Source organism: Carassius gibelio, chromosome A18 (assembly GCF_023724105.1).
Source record: "Carassius gibelio isolate Cgi1373 ecotype wild population from Czech Republic chromosome A18, carGib1.2-hapl.c, whole genome shotgun sequence".
NCBI lineage: Eukaryota > Metazoa > Chordata > Actinopteri > Cypriniformes > Cyprinidae > Carassius > Carassius gibelio.
This window is the reverse complement of record NC_068388.1, coordinates 2,387,170-2,404,630: the sequence shown is the minus strand read 5'-3', so window position 1 is coordinate 2,404,630 and position 17,461 is coordinate 2,387,170. Positions and strand designations below refer to the sequence as shown.

The 17,461-nt window shown below is 32.2% G+C and overlaps 2 protein-coding genes across 4 annotated transcripts in view; one reads left to right on the top strand and one right to left on the bottom strand.

Annotated features, from left to right (window-relative positions):
• gdpd4a (glycerophosphodiester phosphodiesterase domain containing 4a) overlaps positions 1 to 10,624 on the top strand; it is a 29,759-nt gene extending 19,135 nt beyond the window's left edge. For 2 of the 3 annotated variants that reach the window (XM_052531638.1, XM_052531637.1), the window contains exons 10-16: positions 2,967 to 3,117; positions 5,197 to 5,421; positions 5,514 to 5,671; positions 6,876 to 7,023; positions 7,102 to 7,184; positions 7,492 to 7,571; positions 8,612 to 10,624. In XM_052531638.1, the coding sequence (XP_052387598.1) occupies positions 2,967 to 3,117; positions 5,197 to 5,421; positions 5,514 to 5,671; positions 6,876 to 7,023; positions 7,102 to 7,184; positions 7,492 to 7,571; positions 8,612 to 8,733 (967 nt within the window). In that variant the 3' untranslated portion in view covers positions 8,734 to 10,624. The remainder of the gene's footprint in view (positions 1 to 2,966; positions 3,118 to 5,196; positions 5,422 to 5,513; positions 5,672 to 6,875; positions 7,024 to 7,101; positions 7,185 to 7,491; positions 7,572 to 8,611) is intronic. The other variant, XM_052531639.1, reaches the window with a different exon arrangement.
• Positions 10,625 to 11,942: 1,318 nt separating this feature from the next.
• myo7aa (myosin VIIAa) overlaps positions 11,943 to 17,461 on the bottom strand; it is a 39,211-nt gene continuing 33,692 nt past the window's right edge. Inside the window, exons 40-48 of the mRNA XM_052531641.1 lie at positions 16,887 to 16,992; positions 15,778 to 15,891; positions 15,533 to 15,620; positions 14,563 to 14,669; positions 14,254 to 14,439; positions 14,044 to 14,160; positions 13,813 to 13,896; positions 12,858 to 12,977; positions 11,943 to 12,778 (exon numbers count right to left, since the gene is read on the bottom strand). Of these exons, the coding sequence (XP_052387601.1) occupies positions 12,686 to 12,778; positions 12,858 to 12,977; positions 13,813 to 13,896; positions 14,044 to 14,160; positions 14,254 to 14,439; positions 14,563 to 14,669; positions 15,533 to 15,620; positions 15,778 to 15,891; positions 16,887 to 16,992 (1,015 nt within the window). The 3' untranslated portion in view covers positions 11,943 to 12,685. The remainder of the gene's footprint in view (positions 12,779 to 12,857; positions 12,978 to 13,812; positions 13,897 to 14,043; positions 14,161 to 14,253; positions 14,440 to 14,562; positions 14,670 to 15,532; positions 15,621 to 15,777; positions 15,892 to 16,886; positions 16,993 to 17,461) is intronic.

Genomic DNA, 17,461 nt, shown 5'->3' with positions numbered 1-17,461 from the left:
GTGAAATGTATACCCACTCTATTTTGCTTTGGAGAAAATGCATGCAATGTATGCAAGTAATATATATATGCACACACTTTTGTTATGTATACTGTAAATAAATATATGGCCCATTTCTAAGGTAGCATTTAGCCCATTTGCTAGAGTACCATAATGTTATCTTTACAACTAACTTAAAACGCTGTTGGAATCTGTCTTATTATAATGAACTAAAATTATATTTTAAAGAATTGTTGCTCGCAATAAAATAAACGTCTTCTACAATGAATTAGAAAGTATTTTATTTATGTTGTTTTTAATAAAATGAGCATAAATTAATTCAAAATAGTTCATATAAAAATAACATGAAATCTTATGCAATAAAGGGTCAAGAAAAATATAAATCCTTTAAATATGTGAATAAGTGCAATAGATTGTGGAGACAGTATTTAATTTAATGGATATTTTAGCACACATTGAAGGTAAATTTTATCTTAAAACTAACTTAAAACTTTATTGGATTCAGTGTTTTTATAGGTAACTAAAATGATAAATAACAAATTTAAAATAAACCTAAAACAAACAAAGAAAACACAACCATTTGATTAAAATGTTAACAAAATAAGGGAAAGCAATTTAAAATCTACTTTAAAAAATAAGTATAACAGCAACAACAAAAAAACTGCATGTGTTTAGCTTTTAGATCAGTCAGTTATAAGGTTTAACTCAACATTATGATGCAGATTTAGAAATAAAAGCTGCCTATGTAGAGTAGACCGCAGAGCTACTGTTGACGGTACACAAAGTCCTCAGCCTTCGTCTTTGAGAGACATTAGTGGATTTCTGTGATCTTCGACTTTAAATGCATCATTGAACGGTCAATGTGCAGCTCATTCAGCAGGTCATTTCCTCTGGACAAAGGTCTGCTGTAGCCAGGAGCAATGTGATAACAACGGCTCCTGGATGAGTCACTGATGATTAGCTGAACACGAATCCTGTAAGTGCTCCTGTCTTGACTGCGTGAGCTCGGGATGTAGATGAGGGAGCGTGCCGTCTATTTGCAGCCGTTTGATGACCCTACACTGTCTGTCAACGCATGTTTTCAGGAAAGCTAATGCATTTTATTTCAAGTTGCATTTTGTTTCAAGAGAATCAAAAAACGGCTATTTACACAAGAACGGTTTTACAGAAAGTGCTTGGCATTTCAATCCAATCATGGGTTATTTGTGATATAACAACCTCTGACCCCATTTGCAGTTACAGATCTGTGTCAGGTGTGGACTGAAACTGGGTTAATCTGGCTAACAGAATTCGTAAACACCTCATTTTATGTGTTTGACCACATTTGGAAAGGTTATTAGTTGAATCAGGCGAATATTTTCCTGCATGCATTGACCTAGATCAAATATAACAAGTAAAAGCAAGTTTTTTTGTCTAAGGGTAAAATGTGAAAGATTGTTTAGCGTTAGAGGAAAGCCAGGATCAAATACATTTAGTTGTTGTGAAGGTTTTAGACCTTTTTTTAAAACTCTAATAGTGGAAGTTGGAACAAATACATTTACATTTATCAGGCCCAGAAAATACTTCCCATGATTAAACAAATCAGTGCTGTTATTATTAACAAAACAACTAAAGTCAAATAATTCATTAATGTTAATTTAAATAATGCTGAAATAAAATATTAGATAAACAACTTAAAAATGAAAATTAGAAATGTTGCCTTGGCGTCTAAATAAATTAAAATAAGTAGAACTTAAGTACTAACATTTCTAAAAGTGCAGCTGAAATAAATATAAATGGTAAAAATACTAATAAAATGACAGAAGCACATAAATAAAAATGTAAACTAAAAATACAAAATTTATTCAAAATATATATTTTCATGTTTTGAAATAACTGATGTTTCTAACTGTAGCAACTAACTGAAAATATGCTTAACTTAAATGGTATTAAAACAGAAAGAAAAATGATAATAAAGATGATTTATAAATATTTAACAAATGAAATGAAAAGGACCGAATGAAAACTGAAAAAAATATTTTGAGAAAAATTCACATTGTTAATGCAATTGTATATAAACGATACAAAATTAACATCTAGAAAATGTTTACTTTGAGTTGTGCTTGTTTGCTTGCTGTGTTTTTAATGAATACTATAAAATCATCTTTATATATATATATATATATATATATATATATATATATATATATATATATATATATATATATATATATATATATATATATATATATATAATTAAATCAAACAGTAAAGTAAAAATCAAACGGTTTTTTTTTTAAACCTTGGCAACAAACTGAATTAAAGGATCTTACATTTAGTCTTTTATCCAAAGCAACTTACAATTGAGGACAATGGAAGCAATCAAAATCAACAAAAGAGCAGTGATATACAAGTGTTATAACAAGTCTCAGTTAGCCTAATGCAGTACACCTAGCAATTTTTTTTTATTATTATATAAAAAATAAAAAGAAAACCGATAGAATAGAATAAGAATAGAGCAAGCTATTGTTAGAGGCCTTATTTGCTTTTGTCAGAATTACAATTGTATAATAAATTAAAAGAAAACAACTATGGATGGAATACAAAAAGATTAGAGAGATTCGTTTTTTAAAGCAGTTTCGTAAAGTCTAAAAGAGGCATTCTTTAATGAAGAATAGAATTAGAATAGAGAGGGATAGAGTTAGAGGGTCAAAAAAAAGTGTTTTTAACTGATTCTTGAAGATACTTAAATTACTAAAACTGAAATAAAAAAAAATAACCGATAAAAAAAAGTAGAACTGAAAATTATGTGTATGTAATTGCCTATAAAAAGTATAAAAATAAATTGTATTTCTTCGATTGTTTGTAGTTAAAAACTAAAAAAAGGTAATTTTTCATATTTTAGAAGCACAGACAGACTGAACTGAATTTCATAGCATGCAGTTAGTGAGTGCTTCAATATTCACCCTCTCTTTCTCGCTCTGCAGTTATGATGGCGTCCCGTTCCTGATGCATGACAGCACCCTGAGGAGGACGACCAACGTGCATGAGGTGTTCCCCAACCGGACGGACACACCGGCGGCCATGTTCACCTGGGATGAGCTGGAGATGCTCAGCGCTGGATCCTGGTTTCTTCAAGTAATGATCCAGAACCTTGACTTCCTGTTCATCAACTAGCGCTCATATAAAAATACTGATGTGCATTATCAAATAATGGCTTATTGAATATTTCTAGCATATGCTGTGTATACCGCCTCCTTTCAAGTGCCATCCACTTACCTTCTTGGCCATTTAGCATTTTTTGTTTATTTTTTTTATATCAATTCATATGAAATGATAATATAATGTAAAATTGTGTGAATATGTGCAGTGACGTATTAAAAGCCTTGTACTCTAATGCACAGTTTAGCAAAAATAGAAAACTGAAAACTGCATTTGTTAAAATAATAATTGATTAGCTAATTGACGTGTTGTATTTGCAGTCCAATAACTTGTTGTTTAATTTCCATATAATTACTGATTATATATGTTTTACTTATACAAACTGGTTATTATAATGTGTTATGATGTTCTTTCAAAGTCACATATTAGCTTCTCAGGATAATGAACCATTTATCAGAGAACACACAGAATGGATTTGTATTTTAAGAGAAATCATTTAAATTTGTGGTGGTCAAAGCCGATTAGAAACGAACAGAGAACCATTATGATTTATAAAAGCCCATCGTTCTACAATAAAAACAATGCAGTGCACATCCATATATGCTTTTGTTGTTGGCCGGTTAATTAACACCAGAATCCCTCTGAAATCCCTGCTTGGAATCACTTGGGATTAAAGGATTCTGTCTGGAATTAGGCTTTGCCTGAGGAAGCGTGCGTCTCTGTTCTGCCACTAAAACACGTACAGTTCGACTTCGGCCGATGCTCAACCTCAGGGCTGTGATGAAGCAAAAGGCTTGTGGATTGTGTTTTACCATGAACCATATAAAATACATAGTTTTCAGACGGCAAGCCTTATTAAAAAGGCAAATTATTTATTATTAGTAGTAGTATTAAAAAATCTGAAGAATTTTTTTTGTAAACCATAAAATATTTTTCTTTATTATTATTTTAAGAAATTATACGGCATGTATTACAGCTGTAAATTACACATTTCCTAGTGCTGTTAAATGATTAATCGCATCCAAAATAAGTTTTTGTTTATATAAAGAGTGTGTGCTGTGTATATTTATTATGTGTGTGTGTGTGTGCATAAAATAAATATACACAGGATGTATATATATATATATATATATATATATATATATATATATATATATATATATATATATATATATATATATACACACACATCTAGATATTTAAGAAAAATGTTGTTTATTTATAATATATATATATATATATATATATATATATATATATATATATATAATATAAGAATACAAATATGTACAGGTAAATGTCTTCAAAATATACACTTTATATAAAATAATATATTTAATTCTTTGTGTGTGTGTGTATGTGTGTATATATATATATATATATATATATATAAAAACACATGAATATACACCATACACATACATATATTGTGTAAACACATTCTTTTTTTATTTTGAATGCTATTTATCATGTTTATTCATTTGACAGCACAGAAATTTACAAAAAAATAATAATATTAATATACTTTTTTTTTTTTTTTTTATAAAACTGATGACATAACTGTTGTAAACTATAATTGCAATGTAAAATATTTATTCATTATAACGTTATTATAAAAAATGTGTATTTTACTGTAAAATCAAAATGTATATTTGATAATTGTAATAATCTTATTTAATCTTACACTATTTCTGTCTGAAATTCTTCTCTTTTAAATCCTGAAATCCTCAAGTCTTTTATTTTGGTGGAGAAGCCTACTGCTGAAATGCTGGAAACATCCACAAAAATGTTGGAAATGATGCAAATGTATTTGGGAGCACAACATGCGCTAGGTTTACTTCATTTCCACATGTTAAACTCGCAGCACATGCAGAGATGGAGTTCACCGCATTTACTAAAGATCTCAGACGCACAATAAACCACTGTGGAATCAATTTGCAGCCTTTGATTTGAAAATAGCATTAAAATCTAATTTTATTTTACAGTCAGTATAATTAATTACTAGCTTTTCATTGACTTACAAACCAATCAAATCCTTGCTTTTCTTCCTCTCAGCGGGATCCTTTCGGCACGGCCTCTTCTCTTGATGTAGACGAGAAGAACCGGGTCCGAAACCAGACGGTACCCACCCTGAAGGAGTTCCTGGATCTGGCAGCCCAGCACGAGAAGCTGGTGATCTTTGACCTCAGACGCCCCCCTCGAGGACACCCCTACAGAGACACATGGATCACACGCACCCTGGAGGTCATACACAACGAGTCCTCCATTAACTCCAGCCAGGTAGTTCAGCAAGCTCTTCTAGCCGTGATGATAATAGCTGGTTCAGCAGCTGAAGGTGTATTATATGGTGTTTCTGGCCTGTCTTGTGGCAGGTGTTGTGGCTTCCGGCCGATCAGAGGAGTCTGGTTCAGGAGCTGGACCCCGAGCTGCAGCAGACGTCTGGAGATCATTCCTCCATCGAGGAGCTGCAGGAGGAGCACATCGTCCGACTCAACCTTCATTACAGCTACATGTCACAGGAGCAGATCAGGTACAGCAGACTACAGCCATTTACAGCATCTGCTCACAGCTGGTTTATCATGTTGCACTTATAATACTAATAATTATTTTATTATATTGTGTGTATAATTTGATATTTGATACATTATAAATATATATAATTATTAATAATAAATAAGCATGTATATATACTTATTTATATATTATATTATGATATATTAATCTATAAATCTAAATATTTATATTTATGCTAAAGCATTGTATAATGATATTGCGTGGTAATTATTTACATTGTTAATCTATTATAAATATAATTTATATTTATTAATCATAAATAAGCACATACTTTTTTTATTATCATATATTCCATAATTATTTACGGTTTTATTCATATTATATGGTATATTAATATATGATAAATATAAATTGTATTTATATATATATATATATATATATATATATATATATATATATATATATATATATATATTAATAATAATACCCTGAATTATAATAAATTGCATTAATAACAACAACAACAATAATAATAATAATGTCTATTAAATGTGTAAATCTATAAAACATATGTATATATGCATGCTTGTTTGTATGTGTATGTAATATTTATGCTTATAAAATTACATTATTCAATTATTTAGGTTATTAGTTATAATATTCTAAATTATATATATATATATATAATATATATATAATCTCTTTTGAAAAAAAAAAAACGGTTGATTCCCTCAGGTTTTTCATATATTTAGTTTTTTGTGTGTGTCTGTTTCTATTTACTAATTCGTTCCCCTCTATTTACTAAAACGTGCACACAATTACTATTGCGTTCCCTCTGTTTACTATTACGTTCACTTGATTTGCTAAATCGAGGGAACTAATTAGTAAATTGTGCGCACAATTTATAAATCAAGTGAACGCAATAGTAATCGTGTGCACGTTTTAGTAAATAGAGGGAACAAATTAGTAAATTGTGCGCACAATTTATGTAGTTTTTCTTGCATGTCATGTGCAGGGTTCAGTAGTTTTTTTGTTTTAACTGACTGTGCAAAATATAGCCCCATTCTTACCAGGAAAACACGATCATATCAGACTTTTTGTCCTCTGTTGAACTCGTGTTACTCTTTGCAGAGAAAAGCTTTTGCAAGTAAAGTGTGCAGCTTCATAATGTCTCTTTAACGGCCCAATGATGTCTCACCAGAACCTGTTTCTGATTTCAGAAAGTACTCCTCTGTGAACATCAGCACTAACCTGTATGTGATCAGTCAGCCGTGGTTATATTCGCTGGCGTGGTGCGCAGGCGTTCATTCAGTCACTACAAACGCCCTGCACATCCTCAAGAAACTACAGCGCCCCTTGTTCCTCATGGTGAGTCCGGATCACAAATATAACTCGATGATTGACCGACTGATGCGTCACGTCTACACGTCTCTCTTCCTCACACAGACTCCAGATGAATACAGTCTGATGTGGATCCTGACCGACATCGTCTCTGCTTTCCTCATCACCGCTATTTTCATCTTCCACTGGTGAGTTCTGCTTCAGCTAACCTGCTTCTGCAATGCCTCGCTCCTGTAGTTTAGTTATTAAAGCTAATAAAACACATGCATGACATGTTCAAGTATATCTAAAGACCTTCCAGATCTAATCTGCATAATATCAAATATCCATTTTAAAAGAATGCATGCTTAGATTTGCATTTGAAACACAAATCATAGGTTAATCTGAATATTGGAATATTTTCTGTGCAGAATTTTATTCTAAAGCAGGTTTTGTCTAATGTTCTCTCTCATGCCAACGTTGTTTGTGGTGACCCTGTGATGTTTGGTCCTGTAGGTGGCGTGAGCGAGGCTTGCCCTTCTGGTCGGGCAGTAGACAGGTGAATGAGAACGGACCGTACAGCAAGTTCCGGACGGGTAAGTTGGTGATTTTTGGCAGTGCTCATGTTTTTGTCGTGCCGTCCTGCATGTGTCGTCCAGATCACTGGCTGTTTTCAGAAAACTACACCACTGCGGTTTACAACAGATTACACTGAGTGAAGATACTGTACTTACTGTATGACGTGATGTGCTCAATCCAAACTCAGTTTGTAGCATCTAATCCTTGACCATTTATTTGATCGAAAAACAAAAGTATAAGAGATTTTAACACAAAATTGGAATTAATATGCAAAATAACTGGATGCATGTAACTGGATGCATGCATAACACAGTGGCATACTATATTTATTATTATTGTATAATATATACATACTGGTCTCTAAAACGTAGTGCACAGAGTATTATATCATGCAATAAATTTTTCATTCTGAAAACAGCCATTGAGAAATTGTTTTGTATGTATATGTGTGTGTTTTAGTTAATTGTACCAGTATACGCATTAAAGGACCGGGTCCGTAAAGTATATTTATTTTATTAAACTGTGCCTATACATAGTGTGTGTGTGTGTGATAGAGAGAGAGAGTGAGTGTGTGCATGTATGTGTGTGTATATATATATATATGTTTTTAGTTTTTTCATGAGTTGATGAAAAATTTTAATAAATTAGGCAAGCAAAAAAAAATATAAAGTGTTATTTGTTTTTTTTTAATGATCTTAATTTAAAAATGAGTTAAAATTAAAATAATCAAAATATATATTTATTTTATTAAACTGTGCATTTATACGTAGTGTGTGTGTTTATTTATATATATATATATATATATATATATAATTATTTTATTTTTTTTCTCAAACTGGGGTTCATGAGTTGATGAAAAATTTTAATAAATTAGGCAAGCAAAAAAAATATATAAAGTTTTTTTTTTTTTATGATTTTAAATTTTAAAATGAAGTCAAATTAAAATGATCAATATATATATTTATAAAGTTTAAGTTGATCAGATTTTTCATACCCTTGTAGTTTAGTGTCCTGTGAGCCCTTGACTTGCATGTGTGCATGTCTCTGTGTGCTGTAGAAGCGTCTGAGGTCCAAGGCATCCGCTGGAACCCTCTGTTCTTTGACGGGCCGTCACCGTCCCGGGACCTCGACCTCACCCTGCATGTTCCCCCTATGCATGGCTTCCCCGTCCCCATCTGACCCTCCATCAGTCTCGTTATGAGCCGCTCTCATCTCTCTCCTCTCTCTCCGGATGGCAGAGCTGAGCGACGTCTGGTCCATCTCCAGCATCAGCGTCCGTGGAGGGGCTCAGAGCACGCCCCTCACACCCAACCTGCCCACCATCAGCGAGGAGCCGCCCATCTGACCCCCTCACAACACAGATCTGTGGAGACCTGGAGCCGCTGTCAGCATCATCACACGCTCATTTGCATTCGAGCTTCAAACTCTGAGCTTCTGCTGTTGCTGCTTCAAATTGTGAAGGATTTCCTGGTTTAAAGACTGTATACTCACAGTCATAGTCTAGTCTTGACTCGGCTTCGAGACAAAAGTACATGACCTTATGTATTTTGAACAATGATATTAAATTACCCTCTATTATTGGCCAAACTGGTAATATGAAGACAAATGAGAAGAAATAAAAAAAGTATATATATATATATATATATATATATATATATATATATACATATATATATATATACATATAAGTATATATATATTTTATATTTTATTTATTATATATACATAATAATATATACAAAATATTTTATTTATTAAATATTATATATATATATATAATATTTTGGATCTAAGGAGGAACATGGTAAAAAAATGTAAATCCCTAAAATCAAATCTAAAACCACTGTTTTGAATTTCCCCTAAAATTTGCATTACTATAATGTGTCCAAACATAGTATTGTGTAAGTGTATGTACACACACACACACAAACACGCACACACACATTACCTTAAAAAAATACATTTAAAAATTTTTTGACATTTTGTGGGAAAATGTGCTTAAAACATATCAAATAAAATCTTCGGTAACTTTCCAATAAGTTTCCATTTGTTAACTGTATTTAATATATCAACTAACATTAACAATGAGCGATACATTTGTTGCAGTATTTATTAATCTTTGTTAAATTTAGTAAAATACAGCTGCTCATTGTTAAGCTCAGGTCCATAAAATAACACTTATACATACAACTTTTGATTTTAATAATGTATCCGTAAATGTTGAAATCAAGATTAATAAAAGTGTTTCTCACTGTTAGTTTAACTAATGTTAATAAATGGAACCTTATTGTAAAGTTTTACCAAATATTATAATATATTAATAACAATAAATATATTATTTCCTATTCTAGGGTGAGTTATTCTTATACTGTGCCAGTACCATGAAATTCATGTACCATGGTATTTACATGGTAATTAACTGAAAATGTAATGTAAGTGATATTTTGTTAAAAAATATCAAATGTATTTGACCAATTGTTTTCAGAATTGGCGGCATTAGATGAATCCATCATCCAGTTTCTGTTGCTTCTGTGAAGTTCGTTTTTATCACTGAAGGCTGAGTTTGCCTGATTTCTGCCGTCTGACGCATGGTAAAAATGAAATGCACCACCAGATTTAATCCAGAGTGTTTTGGAAATATTAAAGATGTCAGATCCATTGCATGATGTGATAAAATTGACAAAGCTTTACAATCAGGAAGACAATAACAAGCCAAACAGACAATCTGCATTTGAAAGCTTTAGATTGCTGACACGAAACCTAAAGCGCTCGCTTTAATCACCCTCTGTTAATGCAAGGTTTCTGATTAATGTGATGAGCTGAAAGGTCTTCGTTTGCATGTTCAACAGACACGCTCTGGCTTGCATTCATGTTTTTTGCTCCAGATGTTTCGCCTGTATAAAATGCAACGCCTAGAGTGATTTCTATTACTTAATCCGTCTTAATGTAACATGTCTGTAAATATGATTGTAAACTGATGAAATTCTGATAAAAGTTTTTCGTTGTCTTTTTTTGTTACTCTATGACATCATCTCTAATAGCCTAAATAAAAATATTTTAGCAGACTCCATATTGTCTCAATATGTATATCATCACAAAAGATTTGACGTTAAAGTGACAGTATCACATTTAATTTTCATGGATGTAACGTTACACTTTTTACAGGAACATTTTATATAAAATTGTATAACTAATATAGTGCCTTTGCATAAAAGAGTGGCTAAATAACAATAGTCATAACTTAGTTTTTAAATGAATTAGCACACAAAACACAAGAAACAGATCAGGTTCAGGTTAGTGTCTGATGGTACAGTAAGTCAAATAATTGTGTTGAACATATTTGGTGCAAATAAAGGCCATAAATTAATAAAAACCTACTGCTCCAACTGCAATAATCAACAGGCTTTAAAAACTTTAACATATCTATCAACTACTGGATTAAAACATGTCAAGGTCACATGTCACTAGGGATGCACGATAATATCGGCACAACATCGGTATCGGCCGATAAAAGCTTAAAATGACCATTATCGGTATCGGCCGATATGAATATTTCTGCCGATGAGCCAAACCGATATTCTCCAAGTGAAATAATTGACCTGTTTTTCAGATGTGAATGTCTGTCTACATTTGTAAAATAATAAATTTATGGTAGAATCAGTACAGAAGAGATACATGGATTTCTCTTCAGTAAAATTAAAGTTTAAATATATCAGTATATATTTGTAAATATATCAGTATATATTTGTATATATATCGATATCGGTATCGGCATCGGCCAAAATTATTTAGAAAATATCGGCATATCGAATATCGGCCAAAATCCAATATCGTGCATCCCTACATGTCACCCCAAAATCATTTCAAAAAGCAATAATAAAAAAAGATTAAATGTGCATTAAGAACGTGAATCCTGATTTTAAGAGCAGTAAGATTTTTATCCTGATTTGGCCTAGTGAATCTGGAAATTTTATGGGTATTAAATTATTGGTTCTCATTAAACCCCCAACACTATGATATTTTAATACTTTCTAATGTCTTTAAATCGTACATTAAAGACAGTGCAAACAAATACTTCCATGATGCACGAACACTACAGAAATTTGACTTCTAAAACAGGCTTTCAGGTTTCATTTTCTTTTATGCAAAAATAATTTTTCCTCAGGGAGAAATATGACCTAAACATGTTATTGACGGGTTTCTTTATGTAAATGTTTATGTATATATATAAGGCCATGCATTTTTCTTTTTTCCCCCTTTCGTATACAAAATAGACTTCTGCATGTATTTAACAGACTCGGGACTCATGCAAATGAGGTTATAATGGCAGCTCAAGAGATTAATGTTGCTCATGTAACAATTTTAATGGAATATTTAACCCAAAAAAGGACATTTTGTGATGTTTTTATTAGCTGTTTGGACTCTCATTCTGACGGCACCCATTCACTTTCATTGGTGAGCATGTGATACAGTGCTAAATTTCTCCAAATCTGTTCTGATGAAGACTTAACTGTATCTTCCTTTAAGATGCATGTAAAAAACAGTTACTAGTCTTCCCATAAAAAAAAGAAAAAAATACAATAAAATTAAGGCCTTCAGTGTAACATTTTAAAAAGTGAATCAAATAAATGTATCATTCTCAAATGGAACACAAACTAACATTTCAAAGTGATTTTTCTGCCGCATTAAAAAGATTCAAATTCAAAAAACCCTCCAGAAACTCATGCAAGTGTTTTTCTTAGCGCTCTTACAGAGATTACCACATAAATAATGCTTCAGGATGCATGTAGCAACGCAATTCCAGTCCATAATCGACTCTTAACTCTGAATTTGACTAAACTAAGAAAATGGTACCTAAATTGTGCCTTAAAACAGAGCAAATCATCCAACAAGAGACACATGAATCCGGCTCTTCACATGCAGACGGAGACAGGAGCTTTGCTCAGAGGTAGTCATCCTCACTGGAGGCAGATGAAGAGTCTTCATCGGGACGCACAGAGCCCTGGGAGCTGGCAGAGGGGGTGCGGCTCATTCGCCACAGCTGGGACGCGAAGGCCCGCCCCCAGCTGCACGGCCGACCAATAGGCCGCAGCAGACGCACCAGCTCCGCCGCCTCGCGCCAATCAAACGTTCACTTGCTGTGGCCGCGTGAATTGCGCTGCTTGCTCATAGTGGTCAGCATCTGGCTGATGTAGGACGTCAACAGGTCGTCCATCTTGTAGCCCTGTTATGAAGAAACAAGGGATGTAAATGCACAAATGGCCATTTTTTCATTCATATAATCATCATTCATTTTGTCTCACCAGTGACGTCTCGCACAGAAGCTTGCTGCCCTGAACCAGGTTGCCGATAGTTATGTGGAAGTACGTGTTCCCGCTGCTCCAGTTGGAGATCTTAGTGAAGGGGTACGTGGTTAAAATATCCTGCGGACCGAGAACAGAGAAAACACAGACAACACAATCATCACTGCACGCTGGGATCGAAGAAAAAACAAGTCATGGCAAAGTATGAGGAACACTGTATCAGTATATCCACCACAGGGATATTACAGTTAATGAAAACTAAAATCATTCAAAGAAAAACTTTAAACATTGCCTGAAACTTGATAAAAATGTATTATAAAATATAATAATAAATGCTAAATAGTAATCCAAAATGTTATTAAATACTATAATTATGATATAAATAATACTAAAATGAAATTACACTGAGTTTGGCTGCAATGCATTATGATTTATTCCTATTTTTCAGCTATTGTTGCAAAAGCAATATTTCTCATTTTCATTTAGATTTTAAATAAATTAAAAATAAATAAATAAATAAAAATAAGGAAACTTTAAAAAAATTTAATTAAAATGCAAAATAAATAACTAATTAAAATATTAAATATTAACTATTCAGAATGTAAAATACACAATAAAATTGAGAACACTATAAACATGTATTTTAGTTTCCTTCACTTCACATTAAATCCTTTAAATGTAATTATTCAAAACAGAACAAAAATGAAAAATTAGAAATAGTATGAAACGAACATAATGCCATTTATTAAACAACTTAAACACCAAGCATAAATACATTTATTTGATAACGTATTAAACCTAGTGACACTAAAACTGCTGAAACGAATGCATGTGTCTGTGTGCTTGACATTATTTGCAATAATTGCAATACATTTCAGATGATTAAAAAAAAGGAAAAAACAGTCGTTGCATGATGAAACTTTAGTAAAAAGCAAGAAAAAGAAAGAAAACTCACCTTGTTCTTGGGGTCGATCAGACTGACTCCATATTTATTGATGGCTATCAACAGGATCTCAGGGAAGTGTGGCTCTGTGGTTTGCTGCATGAGGATCAATGAAAAAATAAATTATTTTGACAAAACAGATCAGTCCATTCAGAGAAATTAATGAAAACGAGTTTCAAGAACTCTGCAAATAGGCTAGCAAGCAGAAAAGTGTCAGATTGCCGAACAGCACAGTGACTGTACCTTCACTTCAAAAAAGGCCGAGCCAAACGTGGGCCATTTAAAGATGATCTTCAGAAACATCAGCTTGGCTTCCTCCCTTGATTTCCCAGCATGCCGGTTGAAGTACGCCACAATCGACTGCAGATCATAAAGAGGATGTATACTGATAAGGATCAGTGTGTGAATGACACACACACACACACCTGAGATCACTGCAAGTGTGACACAAACCCTTTTCCAGTCGTCGGGCGAGAGCTGGCGAATCAGGTCCTGAGGAATCAGCTCCTTCAGCATCTTGGGAATGCTGGGAAAGTGGGATTTGTCATCCTCGAATTTGACCCGGTAGATCATAGCGCCGAGCTGGAAAACCTCTTCTCTGGAGCATTTGTGATATCCGCGCAGATACTTGGGAAGTTCCTGCACATGCATGTCGATTATGAAGATGTGATATGCTCTATTTGATACAGTCCAGGGTTTTAACCATGTTGAATTCATAGTTTTATGATGAACTTCTGTATATAGATGTTTATGTCAGCTCACCTGATAATAATGGAAGATGGAGTCTGCGAAGGAGTCTTTGCCAGGAACAGTGCTCGTCCACAACTTCTTCATGAAAAACACCTGGTAGGTCAATGAAGGCACGATACCTGAACATCAGAGTTAGAGCCATTACTCTTTAACCTTCGTAAAATACAATTAAAAATTATAAATAAAAAATAAAATAAAATTAAATTAAATTAAATTAAAAAAATTAAAATAAATTAAATTAAATTAAAAAAATAAATTAAATTAAAATTAAAAAAATTCTTTAATTACATTTAACAAATAAAATTACAAATAAATAAAAAATAAATAAATAAATAAAATAAAATAAAATAAAATAAAAATAAAATAAAATAAAATAAAAAATTAAATTAAATTAAATTAAATTAAATTGAAAAATTAAATTAAATTAAATTAAATTAAATTAAATTAAACAATAAAATAAAATGAAATTAAATTAAATTAAAAAAAATAAATGAAATGAAATGAAATGAAATTAAATTAAATTAAATTAAATTAAATTAAATGAAATGAAATTAAATTAAGTTAAAAACAGTGGATTAAGTGATTTACTCTGGGTCAGTATTTATACTTTATTCAGGATTATTTACTAATACTTACTTATTCAGCAAGGATGCATTAAATTGATCAAAAGTGGCAGTAAAGACATCTTACTAAGGGTTTCTATTTTAAACAAATGTTGTTTTTGAAATAAACTTTATATTTAAGAAGTAAAAAAAAAAAAAATCCTGAAAAATAAAATGTTTCACAGTTTCCACAAAGATATGAAGCAGAATAACAGTTTTCAACATTCATAATAATCAGAAATGTTTCTTGAGCAGCAAATCTTACCAATCCTTACCAAACACGAGTGTATAATTTATATCTCCATGGTAATGTTTTGTTTGTGTACATGAAAGATGAATAAAGTAAACCCTATTGTGCAGGAAAATTCACAAAGCTGTACCATCTTTAGCGGGTCTGGCTTTCTTGATCCAGTCCGTCAAATGGCGAACAAAGTCGAAGAAGAAATCACCTTCAGGAACACTTATCACCTACAACACACAAACACAGACAGATGTCTTGATAGGAATCCCATATTATTCTAACCCCATTACCCACTCAGTTAATGGTTGAGCTTGGCATTAAAGACTGGTTTCAGGACCAATTAAAGATTGTCAAAATCCCACTGCCCAGAGACGATGCTCTTACCTTATCAGAGATCTTGACGAACAGACTGAAGCCGTCGGGTGATTTGAGCAGCAGTCTGCCGGAGATGTTCAGACAGAAGTCTTTGGCCTTCGTGCTGGACTCCACCTCAAACGCCTGAAACACACACAGCTGGGTCAAACACTCCCAAATGCATTTAAAGGAATATTCTGGGAGGGATCAGAACATGAAAAATCAGAAATGTGAAGCAGTTTTATTCAGTCTTATTATAGCTTCACTGATACTATTATAGCTTCTGGTAATATCTTGAATTAGATTAAATATATATATATATATATATATTACTTTTTTTTTGTCATTTGTATTATTATTCATTATTTTATTTTTTTTAATCAATTATTTTATTAAATTTTATGTTTTAGTTTATTTTATGATGGTTATTTTGTTACTTTATGTTAACCAAAATGAAAATGAGAAACTTTTAGTAACTTAGTAACTTTTTAAATTAATAAATTTTTATTAATTCCATTTGATTTGATTCATTTTAGGGGATATTCTCATTTAAAAGTAGAATTTTTTTAAGCTTTATTCAATGTTATTTCAGTATCATTGATCTACAATTACAGTTTCTGTATTTTTCTATTGTAGTATTTTGAATTAGATTTTATGCTTTCACTTAGATTTTAGTGATTTTGTTGTGTTTTTGTCATTTTTATTATTACTTTTTAAATATGTCTATATAGTTTCTATACATATATGACCCTTGATAAAACAAAAAAAAATCCTATTTACAGTAGGAAAATTACAAAATATCTTCATGGAACATTAATATCCTAATGATTTTTGGCATAAAAGAAAAATCAATAATTTTGACCCATGCAATGTTTTATTTTTTGGCTATTGCTTCAAATATACCCCAGAGACTTCAGACTGCTTTTGTGCTCCAGGGTCACATATTTTTTATTTGTTTATTTAATGTTTGCTATTTTAGAACCCTACTTTAATTTCATGTTATTTCAAGTTTTTTGGTTCTAACAAAATAAATGCATTCATAAAAAGTTCTTTGTTGCAGCTCAGTATATCAGTGTCACCTCTGAATCTCAAATAGACAAGCTCTCTGTATGATATGAGCATACGCAGGTCTGTCTCACCTCATCAGTGTCGTCGGGGAAGTAGACTTTGTGAAAGATCTGTGTGGTCTTGTGCTGAATAGCCTCCACCTCCACAAGGTGCGGCGGATACTTGCGGGAACCGTTCCTGCACACAAGCAAGCACACGGCGTCCGTGAGCAGCCGTTCATACTGTAACACACTGCAAAGAGCACTCAAACTCACAACATCACGACTAAAGAGTCCTCCTGACTGAGAGCTCAGAATGGAGTGACATTCACAGAACAGAAAAACAGTGTGAAAGAGGACATGACATCAAAACCAGTCTGCTTAATTATGAGCGTCCAGCGGCTCAGACAGAGCAGATGAGTCATTCCACTTCAGTAGTCATAATTACAACATCCCAACTGTTAAAGTCACTTTGTTTGGTGCTAGATGATATTTTGTAGTTTAACTCTTAATTTAAAATAAATAAAATCTACAAAAGAGTGATGCAAAAGCATGCACAGCAGGTGTGTTTTCACATTTTTCAAGTTTACATTCATGCATTTGCTCTTGCAAATGCTTTTAATCAAAGCAACTTGCATTGTATTCAAAGTCTACATTTGATCAGTTCA